The sequence below is a fragment of the Diadema antillarum genome, unplaced genomic scaffold (assembly GCF_040938485.1).
Source record: "Diadema antillarum isolate AM-2024a unplaced genomic scaffold, OU_Dant_1.0 seq00000604_RagTag, whole genome shotgun sequence".
Classification (NCBI taxonomy): domain Eukaryota; kingdom Metazoa; phylum Echinodermata; class Echinoidea; order Diadematoida; family Diadematidae; genus Diadema; species Diadema antillarum.
Genome location: NW_027271532.1, coordinates 83,582 through 101,341, shown reverse-complemented (window position 1 = coordinate 101,341; position 17,760 = coordinate 83,582). Strand labels below are relative to the sequence as shown.

At 40.5% G+C, this 17,760-nt stretch overlaps 1 protein-coding gene across 1 annotated transcript in view; it reads left to right on the top strand.

The window, feature by feature from the left end:
• Positions 1 to 17,760, top strand: part of LOC139735866 (dynein axonemal heavy chain 5-like) — a 91,146-nt gene that overhangs the window by 25,755 nt on the left and 47,631 nt on the right. The window contains exons 20-33 of the mRNA XM_071646613.1: positions 200 to 351; positions 616 to 827; positions 1,299 to 1,503; positions 2,080 to 2,342; positions 6,989 to 7,021; positions 9,640 to 9,846; positions 10,559 to 10,639; positions 11,115 to 11,519; positions 12,304 to 12,422; positions 13,478 to 13,777; positions 14,576 to 14,816; positions 15,352 to 15,551; positions 16,488 to 16,641; positions 17,231 to 17,497. Of these exons, the coding sequence (XP_071502714.1) occupies positions 200 to 351; positions 616 to 827; positions 1,299 to 1,503; positions 2,080 to 2,342; positions 6,989 to 7,021; positions 9,640 to 9,846; positions 10,559 to 10,639; positions 11,115 to 11,519; positions 12,304 to 12,422; positions 13,478 to 13,777; positions 14,576 to 14,816; positions 15,352 to 15,551; positions 16,488 to 16,641; positions 17,231 to 17,497 (2,839 nt within the window). The remainder of the gene's footprint in view (positions 1 to 199; positions 352 to 615; positions 828 to 1,298; positions 1,504 to 2,079; positions 2,343 to 6,988; positions 7,022 to 9,639; positions 9,847 to 10,558; positions 10,640 to 11,114; positions 11,520 to 12,303; positions 12,423 to 13,477; positions 13,778 to 14,575; positions 14,817 to 15,351; positions 15,552 to 16,487; positions 16,642 to 17,230; positions 17,498 to 17,760) is intronic.

Genomic DNA, 17,760 nt, shown 5'->3' with positions numbered 1-17,760 from the left:
TTACAGTGGAAGTGGCAAAGATGAAAAGTTTAAGGTTGCTACATGTATGTGATGTCATGCAGATGATTCACTGACATTGAAGATTACTAACACTTTCTTGCTGTTCGTCTTCATCTTGCATTGCAAATTTTCATAATTTGTTGCTTTCATCTGTTTGATTTCTCTTTTTCATTAAAAAAAAAAAATGTTCTGGTTTCAGACTGCTTGAGATGCTGCAGGAATATGACCGCATCGTTGGCACCATCCCCAACATCCTCCTCCCTCTGATGACCCCGTTCCGGCAGCGCGTGGAGGACGCCCTCCAGCCAGGCCTGACCAGTCTCAACTGGACATCGCTCAGCCTTGACCAATGTGAGTCCTGGTTCAATTCCTGGAAGAATGACCAAACCAGAAAGAAGTCTGAACTGCCTGATACGACTGTATCGACCATCATTCAAATTTCATTGTCCTTCTTGTAATCTTGTTTGTAGTGTTTAAAAAACTGGTGTTACTTCTGTGTAGATGTCTGACTTGTCCTTGAAATCTGTAATGCTGTGAGCATATCATTGCTATGGTGTATTAAGAGCAAACTAAAGTTTCTCAGCTGATCCATTCGTTTCCGTTTATGTTCTGCAGACATCAGCCAGACGTACACCGAGATCCACTTCATGCAGCATCTGACCAAGCAGGTCGTTGACCTCCTGGAGTGCCGCATCGACGACGTCCTGAAGGACATGGCCACCACTGCCCTGTGCGACCTGCCGATCCACGAGCCGACCTCCACCAAGGAATTCTTGGCCACCACGGAGAAGACGTGCCAAGAAGCTTGCGAGCAGCTGACGAGGCAAGTTCCCAACTTTTCTTTCCCTAATATTGTAGGATAGGATAGGACATAGGATGGCAATGTGGTCTAGCCATCTCTAGAACACCCCTCAACTCCCCCTGTGGGCTTTTGGTACACTCTATGTGGTATAATATTCTGTGATGTTTTCATGTTTGCAAATTGAGTCCACCGATACGCACGGAAACAAGTAGTCCACAAAAATATTGCCTTCAGTGACACAAATACATTGTATAACGTCTCGAAAGTAGGATATTACTAACTTTTTTCTTGAAAAAGTGTACGTCTGCTTTCTCATTTACACTTTGTGTAATAATATGGTTATGAAATATATGACAGATACAATTGATACATATGCCCCTCTGGGCTTGCCTCCATTCTCTTCAGCAGGTTCATGCCATACTTTTGAGCAGTTCATGGATGAACAATTGTGTAATATTTAACATATTCCTCCAACCCTGGTATATCTTGCAGGCAGAGCAAGGCAGTTGAGGCTTCGGTCAAGGACCTGGTGGGCCTGCTGGTCAGCAACTTGCGGGACAATGAGAAGAAGAACCTCTCTGGAGCCTACCCCTGCCTCCACCCCGACTCCAAGCACAAACGGTGTCTGGAGTGCCTCCCCTGCTGCTTCTACACCATGCTTGGCAGCTTCAGCCAGCGCAACACCGATGCCCTCATCAAATGTGAGTGCCATTAATTGCCTCCCTTCTTTCTTCCTGTGAAACAGCAGGTCCCATGTATTCAACTTTGTGTAGGTAAAAATTGGGGTACATCTTGGGCTGTCCTTTATCTTTCTTAAGCCCCACATACTTGTCTTGGTGTGTAGTTGCAATTGGATTGAGTCTTTGCATTATCTGCAGCCCTGTAAGCTGCCAATGTACAGATGCATGTGCTAGTGAATAGTCATATCTTATTTCACATGGTACTTGTCCATTTATAACTGAGATGCAGTAACATATGCCACAATTTCATGATATTAACTTAGACATTGCATGTAATATATGTATATAATATTTTTAATGTTACAATCATCCATCATTATACACCATCTACTTGTAGTTGTTATCAACAAGAAACAATGCTATGTAAATGTTTCATCATGTATAATGGGTGAAAGATGGTGGTGCACCATGAACACAAGAAAGGAGTGCATTGTAATGATGGTGTATACACCATGATTTTGTAGCTGCAAGTACATGTATGTGTTTGAATGGATGTGCAACCATCTGGACTCTGCAATTTTACATTCACCACCAAAGGCACCCGACTCTCCCTGGACACCATCAAGCGCCGCCTGCAGACGGGCACCAACAAGTACACCCGCGGTGCCACCGAGAACGAGGAGGCCAAGGTGCCGCTCTTCCACGCCGACATCGTGCTGGTCATCCCCTCCATCGTCCTCCAGCCCAGCCTGGACGAGATCCAGCAGACGGTCAACAAAGCGGTCCAGGTCATCCTCAAGATGGCCCAGAACATCCCGCAGTGGGAGCAGACCATCCTCAGCCAGAAGGCTGCCCTCAAGGTAACAGAGGGTCACCTTGTTCGTATAAACCGAGATTGACCGCATAACGCAGATATAGGCATGCACTATCGGTAATGATGATGACCCAGCTCTATCAATTTCACTGATATGCACAATCTCTGTTAATGGACAGTTACATACATTTATATTGGCTTTACTTCTATCTGACAGCAGTTTATGCAGGATCGACTGTGCTGGTCAACTTGTCACCAAAGAGGTCTTGAACAGTTGGAAAAAAAAAAACCCACTCATACTTGCATAATTTCCATTGGGTGCATGGGATCTCACCATTAATGAATGAAAGTATATCATACACATCTTATGTACATGTACACACGTGAGGCTAATACCAACTTGATAGCAAGCAAAAAAAAAAAGAAAGAAAAAGAAAGAGAAAGAAAAAATTGAGGCATATCTGCAGCTCTGAAAGATTGATTTGACAATGGGGAAATCTTCCGGGTCATTATTTCCAGTATCTGCTAATATTTAGCATTATATTCATAGATGTTTATGTTTTTTTCTTTCCCGTGTTCATCCCCTCTGGGAGTTAGAATATAAGTTCTGCAAACATATTTGGTACAAGGTGGAGAGTGTCGCGCACTCATGAAGCAAGTATTCTGGATCGCTTCTGTAGATGTCAAGAGCAGATATTGCACAAAGAGAAAAAATCTTCTTCAAATCTAGTCTGCCTTCTTAGGTGTAGTTTCTGCCCGAGTGACCTTTCTTATCGAAGTTCAGACTTGTGTAGCCCAATCACTGAGAAGTTTTACTTTTCAGAGGAAAACCCAGTTTGATGCAGAGATGCTGTTTTGTCATTGTGCAATTTTGTTTTTGAATATGAAGACATTTTGTCCCCTTATTGAAGTAGATTTGTGCTTTTCACCGCCCATTACAGGTGGAAGTAGATGTTTGGAAACTCTTTCAAAAATGGGGTCAAACAATTTTTAAAGCACTAATGGGGAAACCATGTTTAATTCATCTTCGAAGGCAGAGGATCTTTTCGCATAGGCCTTCACTTTGCTTCTCCTTTGGAAGTCGTTGCAAAGCCGAACCTCTTCTTGATATTGCGCTCCAAGCTGAGCCTTTGATGAGAGTGGTCACTCGGTGACCTATCGCGCCCTCTTCGAGATAGTTTTTTTTTTCAAGTCTGGCAAATTGCGTCTTTATTTCAACATGCCTCACATTTCAGGCCCAGGCAAATCTTCAAAGCGCTGACTATTCCCTAAGTATGCGTTGTACATCTATCCTAAGCATGATGATCCTATCTTGAACTCTAGGTGTTGAAAAATTTGCATTAGAATGACTTTGATTGCAATGACACTTAGAGACAATTTCCAGCCCCACAAACTGTTTTGTGCCTCTGTAGAGCAGCAAATCTAAGCCAATATAGCTTTTTTTCATAAAAATCTATTCTCTGTCCGTCATTGTCTTTTTTTTCAGTTTTTCTTTTCCAACCAGTCATGATGTAGTATTGGTTGGTTCCTCCCCCCAAAGGGGAGAAACAAAAAAGACCCTCCCTTCAGAGTGAAAATTATGTTATTTCAGGAAAGACAAAGAATGTGGGAATTTTGTCAGGTGTAAGTAGATTTTTAAAAGCAATGTGTAACAATAATTAAGAGACGTGATGTTTATGGCAATGAATGAAAGAGATCTATGTAATTCAGGCAAAAAATTCTGTGAAAGTTTTCACTGCTTCGATGATACATTCCAAAATTTAATTGGTAATTCCGCAAAGCCCATTCCCGTGCAAGCTCTTTAATATCATTGTGAGGCAGAGGTCAGATTTTTTGAAATATTAAAAAAAAAAAAAATCTCTTTTATTGTTGATGGGGGACCAATTGTAGGATTTTTGTTAGCTGTCTCACTTAATTGACAGGGTTAGATATGCCAGGTCTTGCAACTGTCTGGTAGAGCATCATGTGCTTTAACCCTTTCTTTGCCAGGAACTTTAGACAGCAAACACAGCATTATAGCAGTTTCTAATCAATCTTTACTCAAAGTGCACAAAGGGTTAACTGAAGGGATTTTGGTGTCTCTACTCGTGGCACACTTAAATTTGGATCAAGTCGTCTATCTAAACCCTGTGTCCCTCAGCACTCGACCACGTCTCACTATACTAACTAGGGATGCTCTCTGACTCTATCATTCTCTTCCCTCCTCCTAAACGGGTCACTAATTTGGTTGCCGTAGAAACGGCTTCCTCCCGACCTCTTCAGCAAATGGCTGGCCCAGGTATCCGCTCAGCGCGGAATGGTCAAAGCAAGTACTCCACTGGAATGTGTACCCTTATCCACACAGTCACCTCCAAATACCCACAAACAAAATTGCAAGGACTGTATTCATCTGAAAAGATGTAAAAGAAAAAAAAGAATGAAGCTCTAACGAGTCATAAAATGCACTTTCTTGTCAAATCTGAAGTTTGCAAAGATCCAATCGAATGTGAGGCAAGAGTATTGTGCACTTTCTTAATGGCGTTAAAAGCATTATAAACATACACTACAGAACATGTGTCTGCTTAAACACTCAGTGTAAGTGTCAATTCACTGCTCACAATGCTACAATTGATGACTGCGTATGCAATGTATGTTAAGTTAATTTTGACTGTACTTCACTTTTCTCTCAGTTGATATGAAATTTGCATATAAAATATGAATATGTCAAAGTACACCATGTCCTGACCAATAATGCTTTCAACATCAAGTTTTGCTGTGTTCATACGTCACTGACACCGTGCTAAGAGTGTTTTTTTGCTTTATGCCTATTACAAAACACAAGTTAAATGTCTTTGTCAACTGAGCAACTCTGATGAAAAGTTTGTGACACAGTTTTCTCCAATTCATTTGACACGACTTACGGTGGACACTTGGTGTAAAATGTATATGGAACCAGTGAAATTATTTTATCGTGTTTACTGTGTAGCAGTTCTTGTGTAGCAGTCTCCTCTCAGTAAAACTCATATCTTTGGTTTTGTATAATATTATCACTGTTGCACAGACACTATCATTTTGGGAGAGTAAACCCCAAAACTTGGCCTCTTAAGCACTTAAACTGCTGTAAAGTTCAAGAATGTGCCACTTTTGTTGTTACCATTGACAGAAGTCAACCACAAATCCATCCTTACTCTATGTGCATTTTCTTCGGAGTAGAGATGAATGACTTTAAGGATTTGAGTAATTCAGTTTACAGGGGTGCTGCAAAACTGAGTGAACCTTGCCAGTTTGCCAAATTTTCCAAATCATTCAAGTAATTGCCCTTGTCACTCTTCTGTATCTTTTGCACATTCTACAATGTTATGAAGCCATATTCACAGTTTCTTTCACTTTTATAGCAATAGCAAACAGTGTGTATATCCAGTGCACCTGTGGTTTTACATTTGTTTATATCCTTATTTTATGGGAGAGGGGGAGAGGTTGGGAGTTGGAGCATTAATGTGAAGTATAGAAGAAGAAGAAGTCAGTGTGTTTATTGTCTACCCTTTGTCTGTGTTCCTTATAGAGGTTTCATTCTATTCATAGCTCTCACGGTGTTAGTGGTGAAAGTCGTAGAATCCCCCACCTTCTAACCAAAGCCTTGTCTTATCCAACTTTTCCCTTCCATGTCGTCTGTGATGTCACCCACCTCTTTTTTTTTTTTTTTTTGACCCCACCCACAACCCAAGATCATGCTGGGGGATAGAAAGGTGACGTATTCGTGTCAACTCTCCCCAAGGGGGCGCACCCTCTGTTTCCCCATCTGCCCACCTGCTCATCACCACTGTCACAGTCGGTGGAATTCACACTAACATTACAACTTTAACTAACCACACCCCCTTTTTTTTTCTCACTCATTTATTTGTGTATTTTTCTACACTTCAGCAGCTGCACCTCTGATCATCTCACAAGAAGAACTTTCTGTGCCATCTTCAATTTTTTTATAATTTTTCTTAACTTTATCTTTGATCCATTGTTCTGGAGGCTCAAATTGAGAATGCTGTGATGTGGTCCATTATATAATGGATATATTCATATATACATGTATATATTCAAGTCCTATTTTGAGTGTGTTCTGAATCTGTTTCCCACTGGACAAGTGATAACACATTCCTGTTGTGCAAATATCCAGACTCTGTGAACTATACCTGAATATCTTCAAATTTATTTGGAGTAAAGACGATTGCTCTGTGAGAGCAGGGCAGTGATCTCGCAGTGATGCATTTCCTCCCAAATCAGAAAATTGCCTAGACAAATATCACAAACATTAATACATTTAAGTGGGTGTTCCTTGCGATATCTTCTCTCTTCCTCATCTTGTTTAATCATCCTATGCTCTTCTGATGCCAAATGCAATCTTGGGGCGAAATATGAGCAAAGAAATGGAGGGAATGTCCTAGCAAATGAGGACATCACTGTCATTTTGGAGAACGAAAAGCAATAACTTTGGACAAAACTTGAGATAATGCACATTTCAGAATGGAATTTTTTATAATCCTATCCTCAGAAGAAAAGAAGCATTCTTAGCATCCTTCATCTTCCTTAGTTTCATTTTCCAAAGCTTCAAGAATTTGCTTGCTGAAAAGAAAAAAGAGGAGGTGATAAGGCAAAACGTGAATGCACTTCCTATCTGAACCGTTTTCATGTTTGAGCTGTTTGTTGTGTTTCTGAAAACAGAAACAACTGCTGGAGATGAACATGTACCAAGGGGTAAGCTCCCAAAAGCTAATGGTGTATATACTTTGGTGGAACCTGCTTACTCCCATGCATAAAATGTGTGCTTGGGTATCATTGATTGACATCTTGAAATTACTCACCTGCAGCATGTAATCAGTAACAACTGGCAACTGCTCAAAAGTGTAAAATTTTCATCTCCATACACAGTATCCTTACATGTGCGAGGGATCATAAATCATTAATAACCAATCGAATGTTCCACCTGGAATATGTATCCGTAAAACTGGCCAGTTTAATAATCAAGTTCTTTTTGTGCCATTTTTCTATCATAGGGATTTTGGGGTGACTAATACATTCTGTATGCAGCATTAGGACAGTGTAATGGCTATTTGTGACAAGAACACAAAATATTGTGATGTAGAATATAGATTATCGGTAGTCGAGTGTACTGTAGGATGAAGAGGAACATAGCGGTAATGAGCTTGAAGCTATGGCCCTGCAATATGGATATTCAAATTATTGTTTTTCAAGAGAGCCCATCTTATACATTTACCAAAAGCCAAAGTCTTCAGTATTTGAGGTAGAAGTGCCTGGTGGGAGACCATTGTTCCTGTCCTTGTTACAGTTACGTTAGAAAATAATGTGTTCACTACAAGTATTTCTGTTTTGCTTTGAACAGCTCTCAGGGTTGAATGCTTTACTTTGTGAGATGGATAAGACTCAGAGCCACTTTCTCATGGAGGGGGGGGGGGGGGGAAGGGGTGTAAGGATGGGGTAAATATTTGTATTTCAAGTTTGTGCAGTGTTTATATGATACATGTATATGTCATCACTGCAAGTGTTATGTATCTATGGCTTTCCGAGTGGAGTGGGGAGATATTTATCACATCATAGGTCTGGATGTCTCACCTTTCAATTCTGTGTAATGAATTGTGTTGAAAGTTCACATATCCTGCAAAACTCTGTTCTGCCTTGCATTTTAATTCACTTGGTCTTCTGCACAAAAATATATATCATGTACAGCATATCTTACGTGAAGTATATTATTCTGTGAAGCATTCTGCAATTAATATTTCTGCCAACAATGGATGTTATTCCAAAGAAAAAAATATTATCTACCATTTGCAAAAATAATCAGTCACCAGCATTTCACCAGCACAACTTATCACAATTTGCAGATTATGTTGTGATGCATCATGCATATTCTATGTTTATTGCAAGCCCTTTTATATTCATTAATTGATGGGTTGTCATGTCTGTACAAGTCAGATTATATCATGTCTGTTCCATTTGATCAGTGATGTTGTCAAGATGATTAAAATTCAAAGAAATACTAAGCTCAGCATGTGACTAGCATGAAGGTGTAACTTAATTTTTTGACATTAAAAATGCTCAGTTTTCATTTAAATAATATTATTATTGGGTATGAGTGTCATCTTATTTCAAGTGATCTTACCCACATCTAGTGATATGATTTTTTTATATATACCTTTAAATGTAGGAGTGTTAGAAATTAGAAGATCTTGAAGGCAGAGTATGTGAACATGCAATGTTGATGTAGCATCAGATACTGTAGATGGACAGTGAGACATTTATTCTGTTTAATTTCTCATGTCAGTTCTGTGAAAGGTCATGTTAGTGATCACCCCTATCCTGACAGAATATTAACACCAAAATCCAAATGTTAATTTTTCTCCAAATACACACAGTGCTAGAAATTGCTCCTGTGCAATATTACTGTATGAGGGCAGATACAATTTGTAGGTAGGAAGGTATTCCCATTTTGTGGAATTAGTGAGTGGGATCATGACCTTCCCATGGAATTGTCAAATTTTGGAAGAGGAACAATAAGGAATGCAGTACAGCTGTGGTAGAGGGATGAATATTGAAACTCTACATTACTATGCAAATTCAATAAGATGCCTTTTGTGTCTCTGCATGGACATCTCTCTAACTAATGAGTTCCATTTCCATTCTGTTTTAAGCTTTTGCTTTGTTGGTATCTACACTGTATATTGATATATATCCATTCATAAACAACATCAGAATTAAACCACCGTTCTCCCATTCAGCTCCCAAGCAATCAGTTGTAATGCTAGTGTCAGTGTTTGTACACATTTTTCTTCCAACTGCTCCATTCATAGTGTCTCATCAATCATGATCGTTCCATGTTTCGACTAATATCATTGAGTGGAACTGTTGCGTTAACCGCATTTACAAGCATGTATTGCTATGCATATGTCAGCTAATGTTGCTTTTATTAATCTGTTGAAATGGTAGCTCATCTGAGCAAGTTAAAATGTAAGTAAACTGACAATTGCTTGCCTTTTAATATCAGCTATATGATCAGGTTTTGATATATTTGAACTTGAACTCTGATCAGATGCAGATTGTATGAGCTTTAATCGCATGCAACCAGGTTTTGTACAAGTGTAGCATCACAAGAATATATGGACCACATCATGGTAGCTAATCTGTAAAGTCTTTGCATCCATACACACATACAAACAAGTAACTTTATAGAATTTGGCAAGTTGTGTTGACCTCCTCAAGTCAGCACAAGTGATGGATGTGGATTTTCAGGCACGCAAACTGTATGTTCCAGCGTCGAGTGGGTTAATCAAACTTCCTCTACTGCTTCCTACCAACAGGAGCTGGAGGAATCTAAGGATGAGAAGGCGGACGCAGAGAAGGTCACCCTGCTGGCCATATCCCAGAAACCCCTGCACAAGGTCATCGCCGAGCACAAGGACATCATCAAGGTGGTCATCGCCCTCAACAACATCGTGGGCAACTTCAAGATTGAGTGCCAGAACATCCTAAATGAGTTCACCCACTTCAGCGAGCTCTGGAATGAGGTACTGTGCCCAGAGTCAGCTATTTGAGATGATTCTCCTTCTTGTTTCTCCCTATCAAAAGACAATCATGTGTATTTACATGTAGTAATACCCGTCAACTCATCAGTACAAGTAAATCTATTGTGATTCTCTAACTGTGGCATTTGATCTAGGGGTGAAGTTTTGCCATACATAAAAAGATACTCACCTGTAGTGTGAAATATTTTCTTCGCTGAGATTGCTTCTTATCCACATGACAAACTTAGTGTCTTTTGCAAATTTGTACAGTTTAAATCCCAGCTTTACATTTGATAATTCAATAAATATTGACAATTTGTAAAATTTGACAATCTGATCTGGTACAGCCACAAAGTTGTAATATGTTAGATTTATGTAATTTCTGCAAGAACTGTCATTTTTGTCAATACAGTCATTGCATGTGATTTAAGAAAATGAAATTGTGAAAATCCGCAGTATTTCATTATGCCACATTTCTCATTCACATCAGTTTTTATTGAAACATTTTTTGACAGTAATGTTGTAAGTTTTTTGTGGGTTTTTGTTGTTTTTTTTTGCCAATGACCCCCCCACCCACCCCCCAGAAAAAAAAAACACCTTTACACAGCCAGTAGTAACTGCATCATATTGCTTTCTGTTATATTTGTGTCCTTAAGATCCATCGGTTTTTTGTTGCATACATGTAAACATTGTTCTTCTGTGTCATATTTTGCAGGATCCTGAGGAAAAGGTGAAGGAATTCATGGACACCAAGCCTTTGATGTCTGAGATTGAGTCCAATATGAGATATTACCAGGTAATTTGGGGTTTTGTTTGTGTTTGTGTGTGTTTGTGTTTTTATTTTGTAGAGAATTCATCCTGTTGATCTGTAGATCAAATCTTTCATGATGAAACCAGAAGACAGACTTTGTAAAGATTGAAATGACTCTTATGTGATTGGAATTATCAGTGATAGAAAGATGTTTTTCTCAAGACAATTGGATTATGCCTTGGAGAAGCACTGAAATAAATGCTGTAAGTTTTACAGATAGGACTACAACAATTTCAGAAGGCATACAAATTAGTTAGGGAAGTCTCTCTCTTTCACTTTCATAAAAGAGGAATAGCCTTGATGTAATTCTTACAAGAAGAACACCAAATTTTCAAAAGGCACTTTGAAGATTTCTGAGAAGCATTGGAATGTGTTTTATGGTATTGTGGGGAAAAGAAGGAGAAGTTTTCCATGTGTCGGTCTTACCTCTGGTTTCTTTATATCTTTTTTTGTACGTCAGGCTTATGAGCACAAGATTACAGAGATCCCGCCTAACTACCGTGTAGGTTCTGTCATCTGCATGACTGAGCGACTCAACACTGCCCTCGTGGCGGAGACAAAGGCGTGGAAGGTGGCGTTCGGCCGTGCCCTGAACTCCAAGGCCTCTGCCGACATGGCCGAGATCTTTGACTTCATCGAGGACCTCCAGAAGCGGCTCTCGCGCCCCATCAAGGACCTCGACGACGTCCGGGCGGCCATGGCGTCCCTCAACGAAATTCGCGAGTCGGAGATCCGCATCGACATGACCATCACTCCCATCGAGGAGTCATATGCGTTGCTCAACAAGTACGAGCTCTTCTTCTCTGACGGGAACGCTGAGAAGGTCGACAGCCTGTCCTACAGCTGGAAGAATGTCACCTCACAGGTAGATAATATGGAATTTACTCGCAAGAGATGTGTAACAACATTTGATGCACTGTTGAAACATTCCCTATTTTTTGTATTGGCTTTGAGACCAAGGCCATAATTGTTATGATTATCAGCAGAGGATGAGTAGTGTATGTTTGAGGTGGAGAGGAAGAAATTAAAATTTCCTTATCCAAAAATCTTAACGGGAAAGAAATAAGTGTGGATGTTTGTGCTGCTGGACTGCACATTCCCAAAGTATGTCATATTGAGTATGAAACTAATCATCTTTCAGAAACACTTTGGATTTGAGAGCGAGATTTGTGGCATCAGATATGAAATGACATTCATGCCGCTGTGTTGAGCTGAGACATCTCTAGTGTAAGCTACCAGTGAGAAGATAGCTGAATTAATGTTAGATGTAAGCTAATTTGTCTCTTTACATCAAGAAATTGATGATCATGTGTAAAATTTTTTGAATTTATGAAATTTTGTGTCAAGCTGCTTGTATTGCAGCTGAATGACAAATTGCCCTACATCACTGTAAATAAGCACTGAATTGATTAGTGTTTTAGTATTAGCCATGAAAAAGAAATGGGCATACATGTACATACTCAAACAGGATTCGAACCTATGACCTCCTGATCTCTGAACAGGCATCTTATCCACTAAACCACTGAGCTTCTACACGAAAGCCAGTGCTGATTTTAATCCGCATAGCATGCATCGTTCCGAATAAGTGTAGAATGTTTATTTCACTATTTTGTGCATCCTTCCCCCAACTCCCCCCCCCCACTCTGCAGTCCATCACTGTCCAAGATCACCTGCTGTCCATCCAGCCTCAGTTCAAAGGTGACCTGCTGACCGGTGTGGGCGTTTTCCAGCAAGACTCCACCCTGTTTGTGGACGAGTACAACGAAAAGTGAGTGCAAGATACAGAGCACGGTGTGATGGGTTTGGCTAGCCCATGCAGACGGATACATGTAGACCAGTAGAATCTATCAGTGTGCTCCTCAACTCTACTGTGTTGGGATCTCCAGTGGAAAATCCTGATCTGTAAAATCTTTGTAATCATCTTGATAAATCAATGCTATGTTTGTGTCAAACCATTTGCCAAATACTATAGTTCACTTCCAGCATTTTGTATTTCATTTCCACGTACAGATTTTAAAAGAGTGTTGAGTTCTTCCACAGTCATGTGCTTCATACATTGTAAATGTGGTATTGTGTTATTGTGACATTCAATTTCAATTTTTCAATTCAGTTGAATTTATTTGGAATTTTTCTGCATTGAATATAATTACAAATGATATACAGTTATTTATTTTTCCAACACCATAAGGCATACAGTCTGCACACCTGAACATAATTGAAATTTATGGGTACAATGGACTGTTAATAGACTGAAGAAAAGGAAAAAGAAAACGTGTCGATAGGGAGCTACTCAGGAGCTACTTATTTGTGTATTTCTTTTTTTGTGGTCTGCTTGATTTTCACTGTTAAGGGATCCACTATACAAGCCACGATTGGCCATGAGTAGCTGATCGCGGAATTTTTGTTTATGTCTATGACAACTTGCTGCACAATTGGAATTGAAATTGTGGTCTTCATGGAAGAGTAATTGTGATCATATCAGATGGTATGAGATCTTGAGGTCGGTTGTGGCGATCACGATAATCATGTACAAATATTTGACATTTCGAAAATAGTTTACAATCAATGGAATTGCCATGACAAACTTCAAGATTTTAATTCTATCACCACTGTCACTCCACAATTTACAGCATAATTGTTGTGATAGACATTAACAAAAGATTCCATGATTGGCTACTAGTGGCCAATCGTGGCATGCGTAGCGAACTGCGCGTCAGTGGGAAGCCAGCAAAACAAGGATTACATAGATCGACAATATTGCACAACTTATAGAATTGGAACGATACTCATATAACTGTGCATGACTGTGTTTGTTTCATACAGGGGTCCCATGGTGCAGGGAATCGCACCCCGTGAGGCCAGCGACCGTCTCCAGCTATTCCAGGCCCGCTTCGACGAGCTCTGGTCCAAGTTCATCACGTATTCGGGCGGCGAGGAGCTCTTTGGGCTCCCGGTCACCGAGTACCCGGACCTGCAGCGCATCAAGAAGGAGCTGAACCTGCTCCAGAAGCTCTACGGCCTCTACAACGCCGTCATCGAGAATGTCAACGGATACTACGACATCCCCTGGGTGGACGTCGACATCGAGAAGATCAATGGGGAGCTGCAGGACTTCCAGAACAAGTACAATCTCATTTTTTTATATCTCTAACTCCCTCTATGTCTCTCACACTTATGTGTACCGTAAAAACGAGGAATATCTGCGTGCATTTCAATTTCACGAATTTCGTGAGAGCCAATATTCGCAAAATTAGAATGCACATGAAAGTCCTTGTCTGTACTGTATACGTTGAAGGCCAGTGGCAAATCGTGAAAATTTTGTGCCATGAAAAAGGCCATTGGCTCCAATTCACAAACATTTTGTGCCGCGAATATATCTTGCTTTACAGTACATGTTAGCTTGTGACTCAGTGATTGTTTGGCCAAGAAAATCACTATGATTGATTGGGCCAGGAAAGTCCCAAATGAATGATTTTTGTCAAGAAAACTTTGTTTTAGAAGAGCCTTGATGGAGTGTATCTCAGATTTTTGATAAACTTCATTCCTGTATATCTTTCATCAATTTCACCAGCTATAAAAGACTGCAAATTGATGTAGGGAGTATGGCACCATTCAGAAACTAGCAAAGTTATGATATCTTGCTTAAAACTGCAACTTAAATGTAATTATATAACCTAGCTATATGGGACACTTTCAAACGTCTTTGTTTAATTAATGCTTTAATGGTATATAGCCCATTGCATGTTTGGGACATCCATAATGTGTGCAGCATCAGGCACATTCCGAACTATGAAATTTCTTTGTGCAGGACTATAACTGATACTTTCATTAAAGAATTACAGCTTTTAGAGTAAATTTTACAAGTCGGGAGTCTCTGTCACCCAAATTTAAAACAAATTATCAATCCGTCTCGTTGCCTAGATGCCGCAAGCTGCCCAAGGCCCTCAAGGAATGGCAGGCCTTCCTGGACCTGAAGAAGAAGATCGACGACTTCAGCGAGTGCTGCCCCCTCCTGGAGATGATGTCCAACAAGGCCATGATGACGAGGCACTGGGACCGTATCGCCAACATCACCAGCCACACCTTCGACGTGGATTCGGACACTTTCCTTCTCCGCAACATCATGACCGCTCCTCTCCTTCCCAACAAGGAAGACATTGAGGTGTGGCTCCTGCCGGCTCTCCAATATTACTCACTCATTCTTCTTTCTTCTGCTCTTTGTGCAAATGCAATCCTCAATATGCCACGCCATACTATAAATCTGGAAAGTTTTGCATGTATGAAACTTTTGTGAAAATTGCAAGGAGCCACGATTCACATTTGCAAAGTAAAAATGCAGGCAAAAGTTTTCATCTGTGCAATCTAGTATATGTGGTACACTATATGTAGTACATTTGTAACTTCTTCATGGTCGCCAGTTCGCGAAAATGTAATGCTGTATTGTTTCTGGTTTTACAGTATTGATACGGTTGTTTGCAAGATGAAAGTAATCTTTGGAATAAAGTTTTCCTATGCTACCAGAATACTGGTACTCAAGTAGTTTAGCGTGTATCAGATGAAAGACATGCACATTCAAGAGACATGAATAGATATGTGAGAATAGTAATAATGGCAACAATAATAAGATTTTGTCAAGCCGTTTAAAACCTTGTTGATTCACTAAAATGTTTTCCACTGTCTGGCGCCCTCTATTGCAGGATGTGTGCATCTCTGCGGTGAAGGAGAAGGACATCGAGGCCAAGCTGAAACAGGTGGTGGCGGAGTGGAGCGTGCAGGACTTCCAGTTCTCCTCCTTCAAGACGCGTGGGGAGCTGATGCTGAAGGGCGACACCACGGGCGAGATCATCTCCATGATGGAGGACAGTCTCATGGTGCTGGCTTCGCTCATGAGCAACAGGTGAGGGCAGGCTTCGTTCACTCCCTGCAGCCAGTGCCGTATATATAGAGCATGAATGAGCAGTGTTTTTCGAAGTGGCACACACACGTAGTTAGCACTAGGCAGTGAGCTCTGGTCATGCGTGCAGCATTGGATAATGACATGGTAGCCGGAGATCATGGGACCAACTGTTGACCAATCACCGCTCATTAGTCAAAAACCAGGTTGGCCAGACTCTCTAATTATGACAATGCCTACAAACGAGGGCATATTTATTCGTTCAGCAGTGCCTGCCTCTATGTGTTCAAAGCTTTCACACTTTGCCAATGAAGAAAGTTGTTAGCCTCAGTTAAATTGTTCTTCAGTGGTTAGGAACCATTTGCAATAGTGATATGTTGTCTGATAAGTTTAGATGGAGTTTTAGAATGAAAGTGTCAACTGTCGGAAATGTAATAAGGTATATTGGCCAATTTGGGATATAATGGTGAAGAGAAAATTTTTAAGCATGTTTGAATGTTTTGGCTAGATGAAAGGTATCAGTAAGTGCACTCAAGAATCACATTGACTGCTTGTAATTTTACGGGCATGTTTTATGTCTTTTAATGAATACCATACTCATCAGTTTTTATCAGATTCACCCAGAAAATTGATTACTTTAAAACATTCTGCTAATTGCATGCCTAGTGACAGACAAGTTTTGGTTACATTGAGATCTCAACTCCAGATGCTACCTTAGATTTGATTTATGATCATCTTTTGACATGCAATGTATCAGTTGTTTTGTTGTCTATGTGATTAGAGTTTACGTACATGTCATATAAAAATTGTAGATTTTGCAATTAAATAATTCTCCATCAACAATTTTTCTAATATAGATGATAGAGATAAAAGTGTTGCTGCCTTTGATTTTATGCTAATGGCTACTCTTTACCATATTCCACCCACACACGCAAACAGATACAATGCCCCATTCAAGCCTGAGATCCAGAAATGGGTGCAGCGGCTGTCCAACACCACTGAAATCATTGAAAACTGGATGCAGGTGCAGAACCTGTGGGTCTACCTTGAGGCTGTGTTCGTCGGTGGCGACATCGCCAAGCAGTTGCCGCAGGTGAGATGTCGTGATGCACCCGTTTCCACAGAAACTAGTAGAATATTTGATGATCATTTCAATGAGTGATGGATTCATTGAGCGATGTCACCATTCCAGAAATCTTAATTTTGCTGTCTATGTGTTTGGTAATGGCCGTGTAGATGTTGTTACAAGTCTGACTGTTAACTTAACCTGTTGAAGACTCGTCCAGAGGATACTCAGGCAGATGTCTGTTGGAAATATGTGTTATAGCAAAAACAGTCCATCCTCAATGGGTTAAATAATATGTCCTCTGACTGGTAGGATGAAATCTTAGTATCCTTACATCAATGGATCAAGTGTCAGTCATCACCCATGCATATTTGCCACTTAACCCATAGAGAACAGACTGATTTTGCTACAACACGCATTTCCCATAGACACTCACCCGAGTGTACTTGGGACTCATCCTCAACTGGTTAATTGATGGGATTATTAAATGGATTAAAATGTTATGACTTAATGAAACCAGATACTCTAAACTTAAGGAATAAGATGATCATTGATGAGCACGCAACTGAGGTAAGTCACCCCCTTATATTTGCTTCCCTTCCCCTACCCCCTACAGGAAGCCAAGCGGTTCAGCAACATCGACAAGTCGTGGACCAAGATCATGCAGCGGGCCCATGAGAACACCAATGTGGTGGGCTGCTGTGTGGGTGACGACACCCTCTCCCAGCTCCTGCCCCACCTGTTGGAGCAGCTGGAGATCTGCCAGAAGTCGCTGACGGGCTACCTGGAGAAGAAGCGCCTGGTCTTCCCCCGCTTCTTCTTCGTCTCTGACCCCGCCCTGCTGGAGATTCTTGGGCAGGCCTCGGACTCACACACCATCCAGGTAAGGACTGACAACGAGAGTTTTTGTGTCTTCACTCCATCCTGAAAAAGGTTGACGTGATTTCTGTCTTTCTGTTAGATGCAATTATGCAATCTTTCTAACGCAAGCTTTACCTACAATGTATGTTCAAAATTAATCATGTAGTACATGTAGTAATGTCCGTTCATCCCATCAAAGTAGTTAAATATCCTAAGCGCCATCTGTCCGATGACTTATCTTCAGCTTTAAGGGCACTAAGGACATTACCTAGAACCATATTATAA